This window comes from Acinonyx jubatus, chromosome B1, assembly GCF_027475565.1.
Source record: "Acinonyx jubatus isolate Ajub_Pintada_27869175 chromosome B1, VMU_Ajub_asm_v1.0, whole genome shotgun sequence".
NCBI classification, from domain to species: Eukaryota; Metazoa; Chordata; class Mammalia; order Carnivora; family Felidae; genus Acinonyx; species Acinonyx jubatus.
The window spans coordinates 167,672,594-167,695,043 of record NC_069382.1 but is presented as its reverse complement, the minus strand read 5'-3'; the positions used below and the strand labels follow the sequence as shown (position 1 = coordinate 167,695,043).

The 22,450-nt window shown below is 41.9% G+C and overlaps 1 protein-coding gene across 13 annotated transcripts in view; it reads right to left on the bottom strand.

The window, feature by feature from the left end:
• Window positions 1-22,450, bottom strand: part of APBB2 (amyloid beta precursor protein binding family B member 2) — a 377,264-nt gene that overhangs the window by 173,551 nt on the left and 181,263 nt on the right. For all 13 annotated transcript variants that reach the window (XM_053217427.1, XM_053217431.1, XM_053217425.1 and 10 more), the window contains one exon: window positions 15,089-15,904. In XM_053217427.1, coding sequence (XP_053073402.1) covers window positions 15,089-15,904 — 816 coding nt within the window. The remainder of the gene's footprint in view (window positions 1-15,088; window positions 15,905-22,450) is intronic.

Below are 22,450 nucleotides of genomic sequence, written 5' to 3'. Positions count from 1 at the left end.
CAAAACTGAAACGCTCACATCTTTGATTCTACTCTCTCCCTTACCACGCGTATCCAACCAATTGCCAAATCCTAGACATGCCTTTCCTCCACTTATATTTTTAGAGCTACCAGTCTCCTCTGATCTTCATCATCTCAAACGGATTTTGCTGGCAGATTCTCAAAACTGCCTGCCTCCTTTGCCCCTGCAACCTATGTTAGGCACCAATGTCAGGGAGACTTTCTTCAAACTCCACCTTACAAATGACACTCCTTTCTCATAACCACCGAACCATTCTTCACCAACAAAAGTACGTTCACAACTGAGCATTAGCATTCTCCAATCTGGTCTTCATCTATCTATCTGACCTCTCCCATAATTACCCTTCATAGACTCCTCTCCAACCAAATTGCTGGAAGCACTGATCCCCACACTGAGAGCAAATTCCTAGAGAGTTTCAGGGGGGTGGGGCTCTGAGGTCGAAATTACTTTCCTAATTCTGGGGCACCAGGGTGGCTCAGTCGGTTAAGCGTCCGACTTCGGCTCAGGTCATGATCTCACGGTCTGTGGGTTTGAGCCCCGCGTCGGGCTCTGTGCTGACAGCTCAGAGCCTGGAGCCTGCTTCGGATTCTGTGTCTCCCTCTCTTTCTGCCCCTCCCCCACTCATGCTCTGTCTCTCTCTGTCTCAGAAATAAACATTGAAAAATTTAAATAAATAAATAAATAAATAAATAAATAAATAAATAAATAAATTCCACGTGCAGGGTGCCTGGGTGGCAAACTTCAGCTCAGGTCATGATCTCACAGCTCGTGAGTTCGAGCCCCAAGTCGGGCTCTGTGCTGACAGCTCAGAGCCTGGAGCCTGCTTTGGATTCTGTGTCTACCTCTCTCTCTGCCCTCTCACGCCCTCTGTCTCTCAAAAGTAAATAAACATAGGAAGGAAATAGGAAGGAAGGAAGGAAGGAAGGAAGGAAGGAAGGAAGGAAGGAAGGAAGGAAGGAAGGAAGAAGTCACTTTCATAATTCTAAGATGTTATTTATAGCCTTTTCCACTGTGTTGACATTTAACTGATAGGGCACAAAAAATAATGGCTAAGATTGCTGTCTTTTCAGCATGAAGCAAGAAAATGGTACTGTTTGGCACAAATTGTACTAGTAATTACTGTAACTATACTATACACTCCCACTGAAAGCGATGCTAATTTCACCTAAGAATTCCTTGTTGAAGCAGTAAAAATTATTAATTTCATTAAGCCTCAACCCTTGAGTATATCTTTTCAATGTAAGTGTGCATAAGGCACTTCTTCTGTAGATGGAGGCATGACCGCTGTTTGAAGGAAAAAGCACGTGGAATATACTTTCTTCTCGAAAGAACGACTGACAGACAAACCGTGGTTATTCAAATTTGGGTATCAGGCAGACATTTTCTCAGAAATGAATGAGGTGAGCCTGTCACTTCAAGGAAAACAACTGACAATTTTGTTGCCAATGATAAAATGTGAGCTTTCAAGCAAAAATTAGAATTTTGGAAAACTTGTATCTGCCACTGAAAGCTTGACAGCTTCCCAATAATTACTGACTTCCCTGATGAGATAGGGAGTGAGATTAACGAACGTAATGGTTTCCTAGCATATAATGAAATGTGTCAACATTTGCAAGATCTACACAACTCATTGAACCAATATTTTCCAAATCACTAATCCGTGATGTTACAAAATTATGTATGGGTAAAATATCCATTCAAAATGTATGACATACCAACGGATTTTAATGTAACAATACAAAAAAGTTTACTATTGTGGTTTCAGATTCCACAGTGTAATCAACCTTTAAGAAACTACCGATTATTGAGTTTGGGTATAACATCAAAAAAGAATACCTGCGATTGCCTGAAAAAGCTATTAAAATATTCCTCTCTTTTCCAGCTACATATGTGTATGACACTGGCAGGATTTTCTTCATCTACTTCAGCCAAAACAATTTATGGAGACACAGGAAAGGTAGAAGCAGATAAGAGAATCCAGCTGCCTTCAATTAAGCCATACAGGAGATTTTCAAATAAATAAAACAATATCACTCTTCTCACTAAATTGCTGTTGGCTTTGAAAAAACTGGTTGGTTTCACAAAACGTATTCTATTTTGTTAAATAATGACTTTGCTATTCTTTTTTAAATGAATAACTTTTAAAACATAATCTCCATTAAAATCTTTAATACAGTAAGTATTGAGAGATATAATCTACATGAGAAAAAAGATCTTTGGGGCTCTCAATAATTTCTCGAAATGTAAAAGGGGTCTTTGAGACCAAAAAAGTTTGAGGACACTGCCTTAGAGTAATCTCTTCTGTTTTCTTCCAGGTTCTTTTTTTTTTTTTTTTTTTTTTTTTTTTACTGTGTCCACCACTTGTCCACCACTTCTTTTCCTCCCTGAACCCCATTTATCTTTCAATTCTGTCCTTTTCTCTCCATGCAGAAACGCCTTATCTGGAACTTCACGACCCTTATCTGTTCTGTTCTCCATACTTGCCAAAACTCTACCTGGTATCCCCTTCCTTCTGCAGCCTGCAGTCCAGTGTTACCTCTCAAACTGTGGTCAAGCACTAGCAATATCACTTGAAAGAGCTCGTTACAAATGTAGAATATCCACAATTAAACATTTTCTTTAAAACATGCAGAATCTCAGGCGCCGGCCCAGACCTACTGAATTAGAATCTGCATTTCAACAAGATCCCCAGGAGATCCTCCTACATACTCACATTTGAAAAGCCGAGGATTTAAAAAAACAAAAAACAAAAAACAAAAGCAAAGCAAAGCAAAGCAGAGGATTTATGCATCGCCCTAATTATTGTGAATTTCCTGGAAGTAATTCATTACCTTAAATTTGTTACACTGCTAGTAAGGAGTGCACTTGTTGTGATGAGCACCAGGTGCTGGATGGAAGTGTTGAATCATTGTATTATATACTTGGAATTAATATTATACTATATGTTAACTAACCAGGATTTAAATAAAAATTTTAAAAAATACAATTTACTTTTTATAACATTCACTGAAACACGCACACCTGTTGTACGAACTCTGGGAATTAACAGAACAACAAAAGTAAAACAGACTATATCCTGAAGAAGCTTCCCACCTCACAGCAAAGATAAGATAATAATGATGATAGCTAACATTTCAAAACACGCTTTCTGTGGGCCTGGCTTGTGCCAAGGGCTTTATGTAACAATCTAATGAGATAGGTTCTACTATTATTATTCCCACTTTAGGGATAAGAAAGCTGTGGCTCAGAGGTTAAGTAAGTGATTAAGTGGGATGAGCTAGGATATATTCCTCTAACACCCAGGAAGTGATGAATGCCAGGATATGGATGAAGAGATTTAAAAGAATCTTGAGGAAGCAGGCTATGAGTTCTCTGAGGGAAAGATTATGTCTCAATCTGGGATTCACCCAGAGCAATAGCTCAGTTCCTTGCACATCTAGGAACCCAGTAGGCATTCACTGGACTGAAAGTATGTTAAGTGGAGTAAGGGAACCTATCAACCTGACTAAGGGTATCCTAAAAATCAACCACCTAGATTTTACAAATCCAATAATCCTTAACTCCGTTGAAGATAGAATAGACCTGAGGTGAAAATGCTTCTCTCTGATATATTACATATGGAGTCCCTTCTCTGACTCAGGGCTGTTGCTCTGTAACACACAGAAGAAAAGTCATCAGGGGACAGAGGAATAAGACATGAACTAAAAAGGTGACAGCCACCTGGAAATCCTGAAAGAAGCTGATGCTTGTTCTGGGTAAAGAAATGAAGGGCAGGAGGTCATGGAATGTCTCCCTTGTCCACGGTGAGCAAGGGATCAAAGGAAATGTTGGTCAGAGGTCTCCCCAAAGGACACACACTTGGAACAAATACAGAAGAGCAAAGTAAGAACTGGAGAGTCTGTCCATGTCTGAGAAGTGCTCCCGGAGACTTCCATCATCAGGTCTCTTCCCATGTCCAGCCCCTGAACTTCCCTTGCTACACCTCCCATCAGTCCCTACCCAACGATTTGGAGTTGGGGTCATCTCCACTCTCTCACTTTCTGACAACTCCACGTGGAGCTATGACCACATTTTCTTTAGAACATTCCAAGAAAAGGTTCTGTGGTTCTATTAATACTACTCTACATGCCCATTAGGGATTAAATATGCTTTCATGAGCCAGCCATCTTGTAGACCTTATATAACCTTCACCATACACTATCATTTGTATGAGAAAAAGTGTCCTGGCAACAAACAAGCCATTTACAGGATGGAGATCCACCCTTATCATATTTCAGATGTACCAATTCAGTTCAATGTGAAGACTTCTTCAAATAACACTGAGGGAGAACAATCAACTAACAATGTCCCTAAGGATACTAAGCACGAATGCTTTCCACGATTAAATTCAATCATATTCAAGAGAAAATCTATGGAAAGTTAAACAAAAAGAAAACATGAAAGCTCAAACAACAAATATCACCTCCCCTCTTAGGTACCAAGAGAAATGCTTTGGAGTGGGGGGGTCACCCCGTTCTCTTGCTTTCTGACCATTCCGTGTGGACTGCTGACCACATACGATTTTCTAATAGTCAAATGACTTGACTTTTCCAGGGAAGTGTTTGAATATGAAGATCTTATTTCACTGTTTTGCATCTAAGCGTTTTAATAATAGGGAAATACAGTATATAAATTATAAGGGTAATCATTAACTACCTTCACATTTACGAGAGCAAACTGCGTACATTAACTGGGTCAGATGTGAGGCACAAAATTTATGAACCACCCACATCCTAGCTTTTGAAAAGCTAATGTTTCCCCTCCTCTAACCAGATTAACAGATGGAGAACACTGAGAAGTCATCTAAAGACGTCTTTGGAAATTTCAAGCATGTTTTGCTTAACAGTTCATGTCACACTTTGTAATTCTAGCAGAAGGCATGGTACTGACACCAGAATGACTATGATCCCAGGACGTTGCTTCTATGGCACCAGCATGCAGCCCTACCTGGCAAGACCAACATTCCGCTAGTCAATTCTACCTTAATAGTTTCATGTGTATGTGGCAGCTGAGTCCACTGACACATACAGCTGGGGTCCCCAAGTCCAGCGCCTCAAGCTAGGAAGGACAGGACCCATCTCAACGGCTGCCACTGACTGTTGCCTCTTGGGCATTTGAGCCCAGTGTTGTGAGATTCCTGCATTTACAAGAAAAATGAGAAACCCATGTTTTTAAGTAATGAAAGCTTCCAATTTCTAGGCACTGGCTTCTAATTCAAAGTTTTCTAAAACATTGTTTACAGGACAAAACCTGTCTGAGGGTTGTCTGTACATTCTCCAGCACTGCCCATCTGTGACTTCTGAAGATTTCATGGCATCCTATTACCTTTGCATTGTCTTAAAGTCGTATCTTTTTCTATTATATTCTGCATAGCTCCCACGAAGATCCTGTATGTTTGGTGAGCAATGTCTCTCAAACACAGGTAAGAAAAACATGGCTATTACCAATATCCTTGTCTGTTCTTAGGCTTTGATCCAAAGGAATAATTCCATCTCCATATGCCACATTCCCTGAACTGTCCTACCCTCAGAGCTCAGCCACATTGCTAAATTTGAAGCTGAACTATGTCTTTGTCGTGTTTTCCTGTCCTTTCCACACTTATTCCCTGTCTCAGTTGGTTTTATGATTTCAGATTCCCCAGGGTCAGTTCCACACATAGGTTTCCTTATCTCTACAGTAAAGAATTTGGACGAAGGAACCCCAAACCATCTTGAGGTCCCCCTGGCAGCATAGTTTGATCACTTATCAGTTCTCACAATACCTGCAAATGTAAGATCTCCTTCTTGAAAAATCTGAACACGATAATTCCTGCAAATATCCTCACATCTCCTCTGTGCTGCATGTATTAAAAAATTACCTGTGAAGATATCTGTACTGGTGTTGAGTAGTTCCCCTCTCCCCCTCCCCCCCCCAATCCATACCCTCTCAGAACCTCAGCATGTGACCTTATTTGAAAATAACCTTTGCAGATATAATCAGCCTAAGGTAAGGTCATACTGGATTAGGGAGGGCCCTAAACCCAATGACTGGTGTCCTAAGAAGAAGGCCATGGGAAGATGTAGGCACAGACTGCAGTACCACAGCTATAAGCCAAAGAATTCCAAGCTCTGCCAGGAACCGTGGGAAGCTTGGGAGAGGCAAGAAGGGACCTTCAGAAGGAGCCCTCATAAGCAGCCTGACCTGCTGACACTTTGATTCTGGACTTTTAAAACCATGAGAATAAATTTCTGTTGTTTTAAGCCACCAAGTATGTGGCAATTTGTTAATTTGTTACACCAGCCCTAAGAAACTAATAAAACATCTAAACATCTTTTCTTTTTTGCTTGTAAATTTAGGCTGCCTAGGATCTGGGCAGGGCCTGATCTGGGATAGGCTGTATCTCTTTACGCTTGCTGAGGTACTGACATATACAAGATGAAACAAAGAACACACAGACACATGTAAAAGGCACTCTTCATATGGTGAGGGCTGCGACCATGGGGATGAGAAACTGTATGGGAGCTATTTGCACTCACAGACTGGTTCTAACTTATTTCGAGGTCTCAGGCACCTATCACAGAACACAGAAGAGGTTGCTAAAAACTGTGGGGCACCTGGGTGGCTGAGTCGGTTGAGCATCTGACTTCAGCTCAGGTCACGATCTCACTGTTCTCGAGTTTGAGCCTCATCGGGCTCTCTGCCGTCAGTGTGGAGCCTGCTTTAGATCCTCTATCCACCCCCCCTCCTACCGCACCCCTCCCCGGCCTCTCAAAAATAAATAGATATTTTTTAAAAATGGTCGGTATATGTACGTATACATGAAGTAAAAAAATAAAGAAAAAATGGATGAACTAATGAACAAAACCATGATGAGCAAATTCACAAGCCCTTAAGCTGTTGTTAACTTACATAGATAATACTGCTCAGTGAAAATCAAGGTAAGGTTACAGATCTATTTCAGTTCCCCATGGATGTGGGTAAGTTCAGCTTACTGACTATGGATGTTTCTGCAACATCTTGGCTTTTAAAATCATAAGCCTCTCTATGACATATAATGTAAGGTTCTTCTGTGAGGGTAATGAGTCTGAGCAGACAGTTCATGATGAATTTTGGCCAGAAATTTTCAAGCCGCCAGTAATATTTTTATCTCTATAGTTCCACTGAATCACAATCTTAGTGGCTGCATACCCTCCATCAAGGGCACTAGGGCATCACCTGGCACCTCTGGGAGCACCTTCCACAGGACAGCTAGAGGACTCCACCCCTTCTCTTCCTAAGCAGCCACTCTGTTCACACTACACTCTCCCCAGAAGCTAAATAACTTGCCGAACTAGAAAAAACATTTTTTATTTTCAAAATGCTAATAAAGCAAAGCAGAGTGGGGAAAGGGGCGCCTGGGTGGCTCAGTGGGTTAAGCATCTGACTCTCAATTTCAGCTCAGGTCATCATCTCAGGGTCATAAGATCAAGCCCTAGGTCAGGTTACATGCAGGTATGGACCATGCTGGAGAGTCTCTCTTCCCCTCTCTCTGCCCCTCCCCTACTCTCTTGCACATAGACACATACACGCTCTCTCTAAAAAAGAAAAAAAAAAAAAAGTGTGGAAAAATCACAAGTTAAACTTCTTTAGCAATTAATTAAAAAGAAAAGAAAAGAAAAAATAAATAAAAAGAGAGACTCTTTACTTTTTAACACTTCAAGGGTCAATGCCCTGCTCAGATCTCCATCTGATGTCTATTCAGTCCCCAGCACAGGTAAATTTAAGTACCTGAACTTCCACATCCCTATCAACTGAAGTTTCCTCCTCCTCCTGGCAGGTAGAACACCCTCCCTCTATCCCACAGCACCCTGGCCTCTCACAGTCCTTCCTGGTCCTTTGGAATGCATCTACTGTCTTGTGCTCACTGAGACGGTCAGGCTTTTGCTACCACTCATTTCACTGTATTTATCTTTTTGTTTCCTGAAGTATAATACTTAAAAATTTTGTTTAATGTTTAGTTTTTGAAAAAGAGAGAGACAGAGACAGAGCATGAGTGGAGCGGGGGGCAGAGAAAGAGGGAGACACAGAATCCAAAACGGGCTCCAGGCTCTGAGTTGTCAGCACAGAGCCCCACGCAGGGCTCAAACTCACGAATCTCGAGATCAGGACCTGGGCTGAAGTCGGGCACTTAACCAACTGAGCCACCTAGGCAACCCCCTGAAGTATAACACTTTATCATGAAAAAGCAACCAAAAACTGTCTTGCATGTTCAAGTGAATACTTTTTCTTTTTTTTTTTTTTTTGTCTAGAACTTTCCAAAAATACTTAATTGAGCAAAATCACTTTCTTCCCTAAGTTCATGGGATGAGATAAAAAAAAAATTTCTATATCTTACTCCAAGGTACAAAGTCTAATCTGGAAATCACACCATTTACCCCAGAACACAGTGTGTCCGAGCTATTCTGGAAACATCTCACATCTGTCTTCCTGAATTCCTCCTGTCACATCATGGAACTCTCAACTGAGAAGACAAGACAGGAAGCCTAGTGAATCACCCAAGGATATTTAAGAGATTAAAAGTAATCCAACAGGGCAAACCAGCTGAAAGCTAGGCCTCTCCTATATCCTGGAATTATATTTTCAAGGGATGGGAGCTTTTGAAAAGCAATTTAAAAATCATTTATAGTTGAAATTACCAGAAAACAAGTGACAGAGAATGAATATTTAAAAGAAGTTTCTGGGGCGCCTGGGTGGCTTGGTCGGTTAAGCGGCCGACTTCGGCTCAGGTCATGATCTCACGGTCCGTGAGTTCGAGCCCCGTGTCGGGCTCTGTGTTGACAGCTCAGAGCCTGGAGCCTGTTTCAGATTCTGTGTCTCCCTCTCTCTGACCCTCTCCCATTCATGCTCTGTCTCTCTCTGTCTCAAAAATAAATAAACGTTAAAAAAAAATTTTAAAGAAGTTTCTGAAAGCATTCATAGTATAAACTTATCCAAAGTTCTATCACTCTTAAGCTAAGGCCAGAGATAAGTGCTGCCAATTATGCTGACATAATTCGGTTTGTGCCTCGGCTTTCCCCCTCGCCCACTAACCAGCTTGCAACAGAGGTCCACTTTGCTGGCCTCTCACTGGAAACCAATCAACGTGTGACATCAAAGGATTCAAACTCTCCAGCGACACGGATCAATTTGTAGCACCAGGCCAAGTGGAACAGCAAGTGAAATCGAAGTGGCCTCTTTCCTTGGCACTGGCCTTTCTGACTCGCAGACCCATGGACTCAGATATGAGCAATGTTTGTGGTAGACTGAGTGACTGGCCCCAATACTCCATCCCTCCCAGGAGCTTAGAATATAAATAAGAATCAGCCTATCCGGGTACTCTTCACAATGATGGCTTACAAGCTGCGCTTACTTTTTCTGTTTCTGTAGATGTGCTCATTGATAAAGCAAACCTCAGAGAGCATACATGTTTATCATCCAGCTCCAGCTATCCACGCAGCAAACAGATAACATTCGTGCAGCCTTTTACTATGTGTTACGTTCTCTTTGAAGAGGTTCACATCCACACGTCATGAGGAGCTGGCTCCTGCTTTCACAGGACTCTATGTCTAAACGGAAAGTTTCAAGTAAGGTTACAAACTCTTCAGGGGAACATGATAAAAGAAATCTGAAAACACGTCTCCGGTGTATGGAGAAAGGGCTTTCAATAACTCAGAGGGACTTGAAAGGTTTCACACAGGAGACACCATTTGAACTAAATCTCCGTTGTTTGTAAGAATGGAAAGACCCTCTAAAATATAATTTTCCATTTCCCAGATTCTCAAGATGACTACTCCACACATATCCAGTTTAAGAAGATTAAATCTCATATATTCAGGCTCTGGAGGTCACATACCTACGTCTCAAGACTGTGGTTGGTACAGTGGAAAAACACTGGATGCTGTGTCTGAAGACGTTGATTCAAGTCCCGTCATGGCCACCTGAGTACGAGAAAGTGCCACGAACAAGGTTCTATGGGCACATGGTAGGCCCAGAGGATTTCCCTGTGCCTTTCCTAATAACTGGTTTTCCAGCCTCACCTATTACGAGGCAACATCATCAATTAAGTTATAAAATATGTACCTAACATCAAAATCAGACATAGATTAAGCTGTAACACCAAATGATTTACTGAATAAATCAGGGCCATTTCGGGATATGAGGATGGCGTCCGGTTTTATTCAGTTACTCATTACTGATTTACTAAGTTCACCTGCTATATTTCGGGCACTGACAATACAAATGCAAAGATGAAGACAAACCAATCCCCGCCCTTAGGGTGCAGAAAGTTCTAAGCAAAATCAGAGTCCAAAACATAGGTAATTCATAATTAAGGAAGAAGCAAATTTTTATATTCCATTGCTAAAGTGGTAATGGTAATCGCTAATAATAATAAACACTAATATTTATTAAACTCTTGCAGTATGCCAGATATTGTTCTACGAGTCATTTGAAAATGCTATTACTTAATGCTCATGGTTGGTGTAAGCCTGACTCTGCTATCACCCCCACTTTACACATGAAAGTCTATGTGAACTGCCTGTCTGTAACCAAGCTGGGATGAAATTTTCAGTGAGGAGTTAGTGAAGCATTAGGCCCAAAGTCCCACCATCTAGAGTTTGTTTTCTCCGTGTATATCCTGCCTTTGCACACATTAGTAACAAACCATCTTTTGGCATGGCTATTCCACAAGATCCACCTAGTTTCATACTCTGTATCTTCAATTTTATTAAGCCCGAATTAGACCTAAGTTAAATGTTGGTATCAAGTTACTGAAACCTGTACCAAACTGGATCAAAATGTTACATATTTCAAAACTGTTCATGAAACAAACATAAAACACCAGGTAACTACACACAGTATGACCAGCCTGTATTTATCTGAGTCATCCTACTTACCTGGGACCATGGACGGAAATGTATTTCTGGCAAAATGCTAATGGATTACAAATTCTCACCTTCAAGTACCAAAACGATGCAACCCTTTCTTTTAGAATGGGAGTCAAGGCATGCTTTTGAACTTTTGTGAACTCCTATGAAACTCAGTAATATCACAGATGCTTTTCTTTTTCCTAATAGGCTCTTGTTTTCTCAGAGGACAGACTCCACAGGAGGAATAAAGGAGCAACATATTGTATACATGATTGATCGCGTAAAAAAAAAAAAAAAAAAAGTTACTAAAATGCCGGAGGGAGCAATTCAGAAAGAAAGAGAAACAGAAAGTAGTCAATTTCTGGGTTAGGCAGTGCATTTCACTTTATAAATAGGAGTCTAACTTGGAAAAGGATGCCCCTAAGAGGCAGAAACGAGTCTGTTCTCTTTTTCTAGGCTCCCCAAAGCACAGTCTACAATCCAAAGATACTTGTGTCATGATTTAGTCACAAAACACACACCACTGTGATGAGTATTTACTTAACACACAGCAGATGAGCAAACACATATACCTGGCAACTAGTATCTTACAAAATATTTGCTCTTATTTCTTCTTTTCTTTCAATAGTATTTGTGTTTGTTACATACAAAAACATGTATATATTATATGAAACATATATAAGGAACACTGAATTTACCATTGTAAGTGAAACAGACAATGTTTAATTTAAAACTGATTGTGATCACGGTAAACACTACGTTTCACTGGACAGATGGAATCATAAGAAATACAAATTCTGAAAAATCGCTTATTTTATTTTACTCACTAATTTATGTAGTGCTCACTACCTGAAACTCAGATCATGAAGTAAAGAGGTTTCTTTTCAGTAGAAGTTCACAACTGGCTATGAGGAAATTCCAAAAGTATTCCCCCAAACTATTGATACTAATGCTTGGAGACAATGCACCATGCTGAACTCCGTGCAGAGACCCCAAAGTGACCATATGTTGAACCACGGCACGCTTTTGGTTCCAGCATGTTTTTTTTTTAATTTTTTTTTTCAACGTTTTATTTTTATTTTTGGGACAGAGAGAGACAGAGCATGAACGGGGGAGGGGCAGAGAGAGAGGGAGACACAGAATCGGAAACAGGCTCCAGGCTCTAAGCCATCAGCCCAGAGCCTGACACGGGGCTCGAACTCACGGACCGCGAGATCGTGACCTGGCTGAAGTCGGACGCTTAACCGACTGCGCCACCCAGGCGCCCCTGTTCCAGCATGTTTTTAAAAAACTCAACCTCGCTGCTTTAGAGTCGCAACACATTCTTTTGAGCATATTTGATTGAAAATGTCTATCCTTAGCCGCTCATTAGGGGCATCACCATATTATCAATCTTCCTTTAACATTTGAAGGTCTTGGGAAGCCTGGTGGCTCAGTGGTTGAGCAACCAACTCTTGATTTCGGCTCAGGTCATGATCCCAGGGTTGTGGAATCGAGCCTCAAGACGGGCTCCAGGCTGGGCACGAAGCCTGTTTTTAAGATTCTCTCCCTCTCCCTCTGACCCTCTCTTGCTCACATGTGCACACGTGCACACACTCACTTGCTCTCGAAAAAAAATTTTTTTGAAGGCCTTCAAAACTGACTTTAAGAGAGAAAAATGAATGTATCCCCTCACTGTGTCAGAAAGCTCTAACCAAGTTCACACTATGTGCCAAGCACTGCAGTGGGCTCTACACAGAAACACAACAGAAAGTAATGCCAGGACCTGAGCAGATGAGTGGCGAGCAGGGGACCCCAGAAAGGTTTCCTGGAGAGAGCGCAGATGGAACAGAGTGCGCGTGTTCAGCTTGAATTTCGTGAGCTCCACAGGCCCCCGCTGACACCAGCACTCAACAGAGTGGACAGAAATTATTTCTGTGGACAGAAACAATCCAAATACTCAGCAGTGAGGGAATCATTAAATAAACCACTGGAGCTTGAATATGGTGGAATAGCACGCCCGACACTTTAAAAATCTGAGGTAGAAAAATGGTATGTCCTCACATGCACGACTCTACAAAATATATACCTAAGAGGAAAAAGCAAACCATTCATAAAACTGCCTAATGTAAGTAATTTTTTTCTGGTTTTAACTTTTTATTGTGAGAATTTTAAAGACACAAAATTAGAGAGAACAGGATAATAAACCCTTATGTACCAATCTTTAACATTTATCAGCTTATGGTCAATTCTGTTTCTTCTTTTTATCCCTACACCTCAATTATTTTGGAGAAAATCCCATACACAATATTATTTATATTAGTTTATATTATATCACAGCATACTATTGTATGTTAGGATATATCTTTTAAAGATCTTTAAAAATATCATTATCATAAAATATGGGTAAATTTTAAAATTTATTATAAATGTGGGTATATGCCTAAAGTGCTTTCTGAAAGGAAATACTTAAAACAAAAAGATGGTGGCCATCACTGGAGAAAGGGTCTAGAGTGAGGAAACGTGGAGACTTTACTGTTCATTTAATACCATTAACACTTAACATTTGCCTACAACAGAAAGTGCCGTGCCTGGAAGAGCACCGAAAGGCCACCGAGGCGGGAGGAAGTCCATGAGGCCTTATTGGCGCCACTGAAAACAGGAAGTGGAGTTTGGATAGGAGATACTCAAGGAGTCCATTATGTAGATTCAAACACTAGCAGGTGACAGTGTCTATCAGCGATAGGATATGAATCCTCTCAATGGGTAAAAAGTAATAGCTGTGAACTCAGTAACATTACCAGACATAATTATGCTTCCAGTAATGTGCAGGTCCAGACATTCAGGAGACGAAATGGACTCATCTCAACCTCCCTACTGCCATATCCAGCTACAGCAGGCTCATGAAATCCATCATTTAAAGCACTGCAATTTTAAAGGGCACTTTAAAAACACTTTTTTTTAAAACAAGTTAATGTCTTCACTGTCTCCTTCTCTTTTCCTTATCTACAGTCCTTGTAATTTCTGTGCCTTATAGGTTGCAAAAATGTTATTTCCTTCCGTGGTGGCACTATCTGTTATATTTACAGCACGTTAAGATAATCTTGGAACCCATTAGGATAGTTGCCGGGCTGCAGGGTTATGTTAGAGAAATAAGCCTTTGTGAGTGCTTATTTATATTGAATTTAGCTCCGACAAAGTGCTCCACGTGTTGTTGTTGTTTTTAATGTTTTATTTATTTTTGAGAGAGAGTGTGCAAGCAGGGCAGGGGCAGAGAGAGAGAGGGAACAGAGGATCTGTGCTGACAGCAGAGAGCCTGATGTGGGGCTTGAACTCATGAACCATGAGTTCACGGCCTAAGCCAAAGTCAGGTGCTTAATCAACTGAGAGCCTCCAGATGCTCCACATGTTTTAATCTTAAAATCAGTGTAATGGGGAAGCTATAAGAAGATGATGGAAAGTAGCTGGCTTTTAGAACCCTGTTCATTTCTGTCCCAATTGCGACTCTCTGACAAACCCTAAGATGTTACAGATACAGACAAAAGTCAAGAAAGACTGGTCTCAATTAGACTAGTTCAAATCCTGAACTTCTGAATATCTAAAAACAACAGCAACAAACAACAACACCTTCTTACTTTAAAACATCACATGAACAAGGCTAATAAAATATTTCCCAGTAAAGGTCAAAGGGAAATGTCTATAATGAATAGGCTTTTCAATTTTTTAAACTTCTAACTTTTCATTAGTTCGAGCTTAAATAAGTTCCAAGAACTTTAAAATAGTTGGTTTTTATAACCAGGTTATACGCTGTCCCCTGCAACTGCATTTCTTTTATTATTTTGCTTAACAAAACCCAGCATTTCTAGACAGCACATAGAAATAGTTCATCTACGCACAGGCGGTATGATTTCTAAACAGATGATATTTTACTATGCTTAACACCAAGGACCCATTTCTCTTAGAAAAATGCTTACCAGGTCAAACAACTTACGTAAGAACTGAAATGAAACCACTGAGAAATCTAGCAATATTTTGCACACCAACTGCCTAATTTTACCCCAAGAGGCTGATGTTCTTTTCCACCCGCAAATGACTTTTCTCGGTCTGACTAGAGATTAATTCCATCAACAACTGAAAACACCAAAAGAAAGTGTCACCACAGCCTGTACCCTTCCCGGCGGTACCTGTTTCATCCGGGGAACTGGGTGAGGCGCTGTCTTGGGACAGTGTCGTCCAGCTGGACTCCTCATCGCTCGGTGCCAGGTTCTGGATCCGGTGCAGGGCGCAGTCGGTTTTGGCCCCCGTTTTGGGATGATCTTTCTTGGTCTCTGGGCTGGATGACACGGTGGCCACTTGACCGTCTTCGGGGCTGAACTGGGCTTTGTTTGGTTTCTGTGGGAGTGCTTCGCCATTCCCGATGACGGTGGAGGCCTGGTCCTGGCCCGGCTGGGGCTTCTCTTCCACACCCCCGTGCTCGTTGCCTAAGTTCTGCTCTAATTCTCTGGTTGAGGTTTCCAGGTCTGCATAGTAATTTAGGAAGCTCTTGGTTCTCCTGGGTTGGGAGGGTAAAATTTCACAGCCTGAGGAATCGCGTGGGTGGGGCTCTTTGCCCTCTAACTTCTCAGAAGTTATGTTGATGACTGCAGTGGGGCTGACATTTTTGTTGGGGTCCTGCTGCCCTTGTTCTGCAGCCTTCCGGAGCTGGTTCTCGCCATTTTTCACCAGCTTGATGTTGGCAGAGCCGTTTCCCAGCAGAGGCTGTGCAGCTGGGTCGGAGAGGCCCATTGCCACCTGGATGTTAGTTAGTGCATATTTTTTCCTGCATTTGGGGGGTGTGCTGTTCTTGGTTTCCGTGTGTTTTATTTCAGCATTCAACAGTTCATTGTGGGAGGAACGGAGATTAAGGGTATTTGGTGGTGTGGCTGGACTGTTCCGATTCGTGATGTCTGTGGTTCCGCTGCTGGCCATAAACACTGCCAAAGTGTCTACACCTGAGTCAGCTGGAAAAGAAGAAAACTAGTCATTAGCTGCCTGGCAGGATTAAACTGCTTAGCATACAGAGTGAGCAGACATTTTTATATAAAAAATTGAAAGAATTAATGCTTCCATTGCATACCTCCTTATAGAATTGACTCATTTTCCTCTTTATTTTCACTGTTCAGTCATACATTAAATAGGAACAAATAAAAGCCTTAATGTAGACACACGAAATCCAATTTACAGAAAAGCTGAGAGGTCAGAGGGTCCAAATTTTACTTAGAATCTCCCTCTTGAATTCATATAAAAGCATTTTCTGCCAGTGACTGGTCTTCATTTTTCGCAACCTTAAAAATCACGCTCTTCTAAACATTTACACCGCATTTCTATTCTGCAGTTCCTTTGGGCAACAACAACAAAAAAAGTTGCTGAAAAATCCTCTGGGGCTCCAGCTTTCTTAGTTAACCTGAAAGGCTACCGTTCAATGATGTACCCATACATCTAAGGTAATTTTTCTCAACCATGTTTAGAAATTGTGTTCTGGATGCCTGGAAAAATCAAATCTCCGTTGTAGTTTGCTAATATCTTTGTGAATATTTTTGACCTGGGCTTAGTGTTTGTACTAAACAGAAATTTTGGAGAAATGGCCCAGTTGCTAGAGAATGTACACACACATAAAACTATTACTAATAAGGTAGCATTGAGCCCTTGGCTACTGATGCGTTAGAGCTCCCAAAGGAGTCTGAATATATTCCACTGAATTAAAACACAGACTCAGCTGTTTGCAGTCACCATGTGCCCTTGCAGGACTCCTAGGAAACTACCTGACAGTTACATTTATCTCAAATATTGTTCATACCATCTGTGATTTATTCCATGTGTCTCTTGCTAAGAAGAAAGAAAGGTTTCTCAGACTGGAAGGGAATAAAATTCATCATCAAGAATTCCTAAGGTTTCACGTTTCTCAGTCTATGAAGAATGACTCCCTTCTTATCTGATCCTTTGTCCTCCACAGAGACCTCAGTGACTTTACACCGGCAGATGAACCAAAGCAACAGCTCTGGTTCATGGGGTTACAGAAAGTTTTTGTTTTTTATAGATTCTTAGTGATGTTTTATTGCTTATAAGCTAGAAACACAGAGACCAGCCGAGAAGGGAAAAGTGGAGACACAGAAGAGGAACAGACGAAAAAGACAGAATCCAGGTGACAAGAGGAAGGACCACAGTGGATGTGAGAGTCAGCCTTGGCCAAGACAAGGGATACTTCTTCACATGAGAAGGAAGGAAAGGGAGTAAGGATGGGGACAGGCCCATATACTATTGCAGTGACATAAAACCGAGGAAAAGCAAAACTGACAGCCTCAATTTTCTCTGTGAAAGCAAAGTCTTCCCCTGAGGGGAAGCAGGGTAGGGGAACATAAGGAGAGGAACAGAGTCCAGAAAAGTCATGTGGGAGAAACACAGAGTTGGTGACTTTCTAAAAGAAATTTGAGGTTTGATGGCATAAGAACAGACACACAGATCAATGGAACAGACCAGAGAGCCCAGAAATAAACCCATGCATCTATGGTCAATTAACTTATGACAAAGGAGCCAAGAATAAGCAATTGGGAAAGGACAGTCTCTTCAATACAATGGTGTTGGGAAAACTGGACGGCCACATGCAAAAGAATGAACCTGGACCATGACCTTATCCCATACACAAACATTAACTCAAACTGGATTAAAGACTTGAACCTAAAACCATAAAACTCCTAGAAGAAAACAGGCAGTAAGCTCCTTGACATGGGTCTTGGCAATGGTTTTTTGGATTTGACACCAAAAGTGAAACAACAAAAACAAAAGTAAACAAGTGGGACTACATCAACCCCCAAATCTTCTGCACCAACAAAGGAAACCATCAACAAAATGAAAAGGCAACCTAGAGAATGGGAGGGAAAAACAAAGAAACAGTCACAGGGGGGATGTGATCAAGGTGGCAGGAGTGGGGAAGTGAGCAGATGAGGAATGCTCTCTGGGTGTGGCCCAGAGAGGGCAGGGAATAGAGGTGGGAAGAGGGTGGAGAGCTGGGAGGAAAAGGCGGAGGAATCAGAGATCGCCAAAAGGTCAGGGAACAGGAGTCACAGGAACAAGGAAATGTTCTCAACCCCAGCCGCACGCAACCCTTGGGGAGCTTTTAAAACATACAGAAGGCTAGGGGCACTTGGGTGGCTCAGTTGGTTGAACATCTGACTCTGGAGTTCTTCTCAGGTCATGATCTCACAGTTCATGGGATCGAGCTCTGCATGAGGCTCTGCACTGACAGCGTAGAGCCTGCTCGGGATTCTTTCTCCCTCTCTCCCTGCCCCTCCCCCAGTCTTGTGCTCACGTGTGTGTGCAACTCTCACCTCTCTCTCACACAATAAACAAACAAACAAACTTCGTTAAAAAAAGACTAAGCCCACCCCTAAAGACACCCTCAAAGGCCATGATTCAATCAGTCTGGGAATGGGCACAGTGGGGATAATAAAATGTTCTCTGGGTGACTCCAATGTATGGCCAAGGCTTAGAACCACTGGAACAAGGAAGTGAGAGACTTGGAAGAAAAAGATGACATATATCCAAGTTAATGACTTCAGAGGCAATTGGAACAGTCTGGTCACGCCCGCCACGTTCCTTGTCCTTGCACACATTCTCAGCATCCTTCCCTCCTGTCTGGAAAAACTCTACTTTACCTTTAAGATTCAAGGTAGCTATCACCTATTTGTGAAGCATCTTCTTGCTCCTCCAGGCAGATTCAAGGGCTCCTTCTCCTACACTCCCAAACCCTCATCAACTTGTCTCTATATAGCATCATTCACCCTGCTTTAGACTTCCAGCAACCAGAACAGCAGTGTAGTACACAGTAGGTACTCATTAGAAGTTTATGGAATCATCGAATAAAATGAAAAAAAAAAAAAACAAAACACCAAGTGTTTTGTTAACATCTCAAGAAATGTTTACATTAGAAGCCTATCTTTACTCAAGCTTTTATCCCATGTAACAGCTAAGCATGATTTAAAATAAAATCTTTTAGGGGCACCTGGGCAGCTCTGTCACTTAAGTGTCCAACTCTTGAATTCAGCTCAGGTCATGATCTCACAGTTGGTGAGATCAAGCCCCGTGTCGGGCTCTGTGCTGACAGTGCAGAGCCTGCTTGGGATTCTGTCTCCCTCTCTCTGACCCTCCCCTGCTCACTCCCTATCTTGCTCTCAAAATAAATGAATGAATAAATGAATGAATGAATCTTAAAATAAAATATTTCAATATTCTATCCAGACCAACTTATTTTGCTCCTCAGTCTTGGCTCAAGAAAATTCGTGCTCAATTCTGCTGTAACTCTCTAAAGAAGAAAAGGCTATTTAGAGTCAAAAGTCTGTTTTGTGACCCAGAACAGACTGGTATACTTCTCTGCCAGACATGATTTCTCATCAGCTGTCATCCTACTAGCTCAAAGTTGTACGTGCTTTGGTCTGAACAGCATTCAGGCCCAGCTGAGGCTCTCGTGCACACGGCACAGCGCTCCGGTCACCACTGTGACCCCCGGTACCTCTTTCCGGGCCTTCCTCTGTTTCCTCTCTTCCTCATATTTACCACCTGCATCAGTAGTAACAATGAACAGAAGAGAATCACGTATGATGGGAAACAGCAACACGACAGTAATATAAATGTTAAAAATTATGGAGAAAAACTAGCAATAAACGTAAAAAGATGACTATGTTCCTCTTCTATCCTAGGACCACTCTCTCGCACCTACCTTTTGCTCCATCTGTTCTACATGTAGGACATTTTAGCCTGCTTTCCCCGATACTAATACTATATTGAGACTCAAAAGTCAGTGCCATTCAAGGCACTTCCATTTATCTTTGCCTGATTTTACTATAGATTCGAGATCAAAAACTAAGTTGTCTAATATTCCCTTTAATTTGGGGGGGGGGGGTGGTGTGTGGACGGAGTTAAATCCACCAACACATGGGCTAGGCCCTGAGTGAGGATTCAAGACCTTGCTACTCCACATTTTCCAGACTGGAAACACTGAAACAGCCCTCCATGAGTTTCTTACCTACTGAATTCTGCCCATTTTCCTGGAAGTGTTTCTCCAGGAAATCGGGTTTCCCCTTCCCACCTCCTCCACACCTGCTTTCAGGCCCTCATCATCACTTATCAGTTCCTTCTAAATCTCTAAGCATAACGGCTCTGCGGTCTACTCGGACACATTTTGCCCTGTATCGTTCTAAGAACAAACTGATCACATAGCCCTCCTGCTTAAAAACATCTACTGGCTCCCTATGCTCAAATTCAGCTCACTCTACACAAGCCACCTCAAATTCTCCTATGCTGGTCTCAAATCTGCCCTTCCAGTCCCATCTCTTGCCACCGCACCTCCCCCTGTTTTCTACACCACAGCCACAATCTACCTTCCTGACAATGCCAACCCCTTCTCAAGTTCCCCCTCTGCACACAGTCTGTTTCCTCTGCCCTGAAATGTTCTTTGTCCTCCTCTCTCCTAGCCCCACCCTAGACCCCCGCCTGAAAGCTCCTTTATAAATCCTTCAAAACACGGCTCCTTCAGCCTTTCTCTGATTCCTATGCACAATGATGGCTGCCCTCCCTCTGTGCTAGCAATGTAACAGGCTGTTCGTATCAGTACTTCGATCCTATACTGTAAATGTCAACTGAGATGTCTATCTCTCCTTCTAAACTGTAAGTTCCCTGAGGGTGGTGACTGTTTTGTTCATTTTTTAGGATAGTTTTATTGAGATATAATTTACATGTCACAAAGCTCACTTTTAATGTACAATTCAGGGGTGTTTAGCAAATTCACAGAGTTGTACATACATCACTACAATCTAATGGCAGAATTCTGTTATCAGCCCAAAAAGAAACCCTCCACTCAGCAGTCACCCTCTATTTCTCCCCCCCACCCAACCCCCGCCCAGGCCCCAGCCCCTGGCAACCACTAATCTACTTTCTGTCCTTATAGCCTTGCCTCTTCTAGACAGTTCACATAAACAGAATCATATGACACGTGGTCTTTTGTGACTGGCTTTCCTCACTTAGCGTGTCGGGGTTCATCCATGTTGTAGTATGTATCACTGCTTTATTCCTTTTTATGGCCAAATCATAATCCATTGTATCAACAGACCACATTTCATTTATCTATTTACCAGTTAACGAACATTTGGGTTGTTTCTACATTTTAGCTATTACAAATAATGCTGCTACAAACATTCATGTGCAAGCTTTTGTGTGAACATATGTTTTTAATTCTTCTGGGTGTACATTCAGGAGCAGAACGGCCAATTATATTTATATTATATTGCTGGTTATATAATGAAATACACTTGACCTTTGAGGATTTGTAGACTGCTGTCCAAAGTAGCTGCACCAGTTTACATTCCCATCAGCAGTGTATGAAGGTTCCAATTTCTCCACAACCTCCCCAACACTCATTTTTGTGTCTTTCTTAAGATGGCCATCCAAGCAGGTATGAAGTGGCACCTCACTGTCGTTTTGCTTTGCATCTCCCTTTCCTTTTTAAATTTTCCGAACCTCCAGTACCTTTCACAAAACCTGGCATGTAAGAGTACTCAATAAATGTCTGATTCATTAACCCATTCACCCATTCGTTAACTAAATATCCATCGAGCATCTGCTATGTGCAAGTTGCTCTTCTCAAGGCCACGAACATTACAGTGCACGACATAAGCAAAATGAATGAGGACTGGATAAGCAAATGCCAGTAACCCTGAGACTCTTCAGTACAGAAGTGGTTCTGCTTCTCCTGGATTTCTGGTGGTTGGACGGGGCCCCAAGACTTTGCCATCACTTCTACATCTATTCATCATGCTGTTATGAAGCTCCACATCAATTCAGAAGGATCATTTCCTAGTCTAGAGCTAGGTGTAAGCTGAGTTCAGAGTGTGACAAGAGCTAATATTATTACTGCCATCGCTCTGCATCCACATGGAGAAACATCTGTTATAGACTGGCATGGATGTCTCCTTATCTGGTACCAGCCCCACAATTTTTCTTGGGGAATCAACCTTTCTACATGCTAATTCCTTCATTAAACAGAACTTCTGGTGTGCATGACCATGCAGTAGATACGGTTCTAACTGCTAAGGTTACAGCAGCGAGCAAACCTGACAAAATAAAAACACCTACTTTCATGCAGCTTAGGTCCTACGGGTTCAGCCCACGTGTTTCAGGCAGAGATAACGCTGCCCCATACTTCGTGGAGGGCACAGCCCAGGCCCAGCCAGTCAGAGTAGCAAATCCCCATGGCTATGGTGACTGGCTCAAGGAAAAGCATGCGACCCACACAAAGCTAATGCTAAGACTGTTGCCGGAATGATCAGAGGAGGGGTGCTCTTTTTCTTGAACTGGAAGATGTAAGTCTAGAACTTCAAGGGGTCACCATGAAGAGGCAAACTGAGTTAGCATGAACTTAACAAATGAGCAAGCAGATCCGTAAGATGGAGAGAAAGGGGGAAGCTCTAACGACAGTGTTGGAATCCCTAAAACGAGACATACTTGAAACATGATGC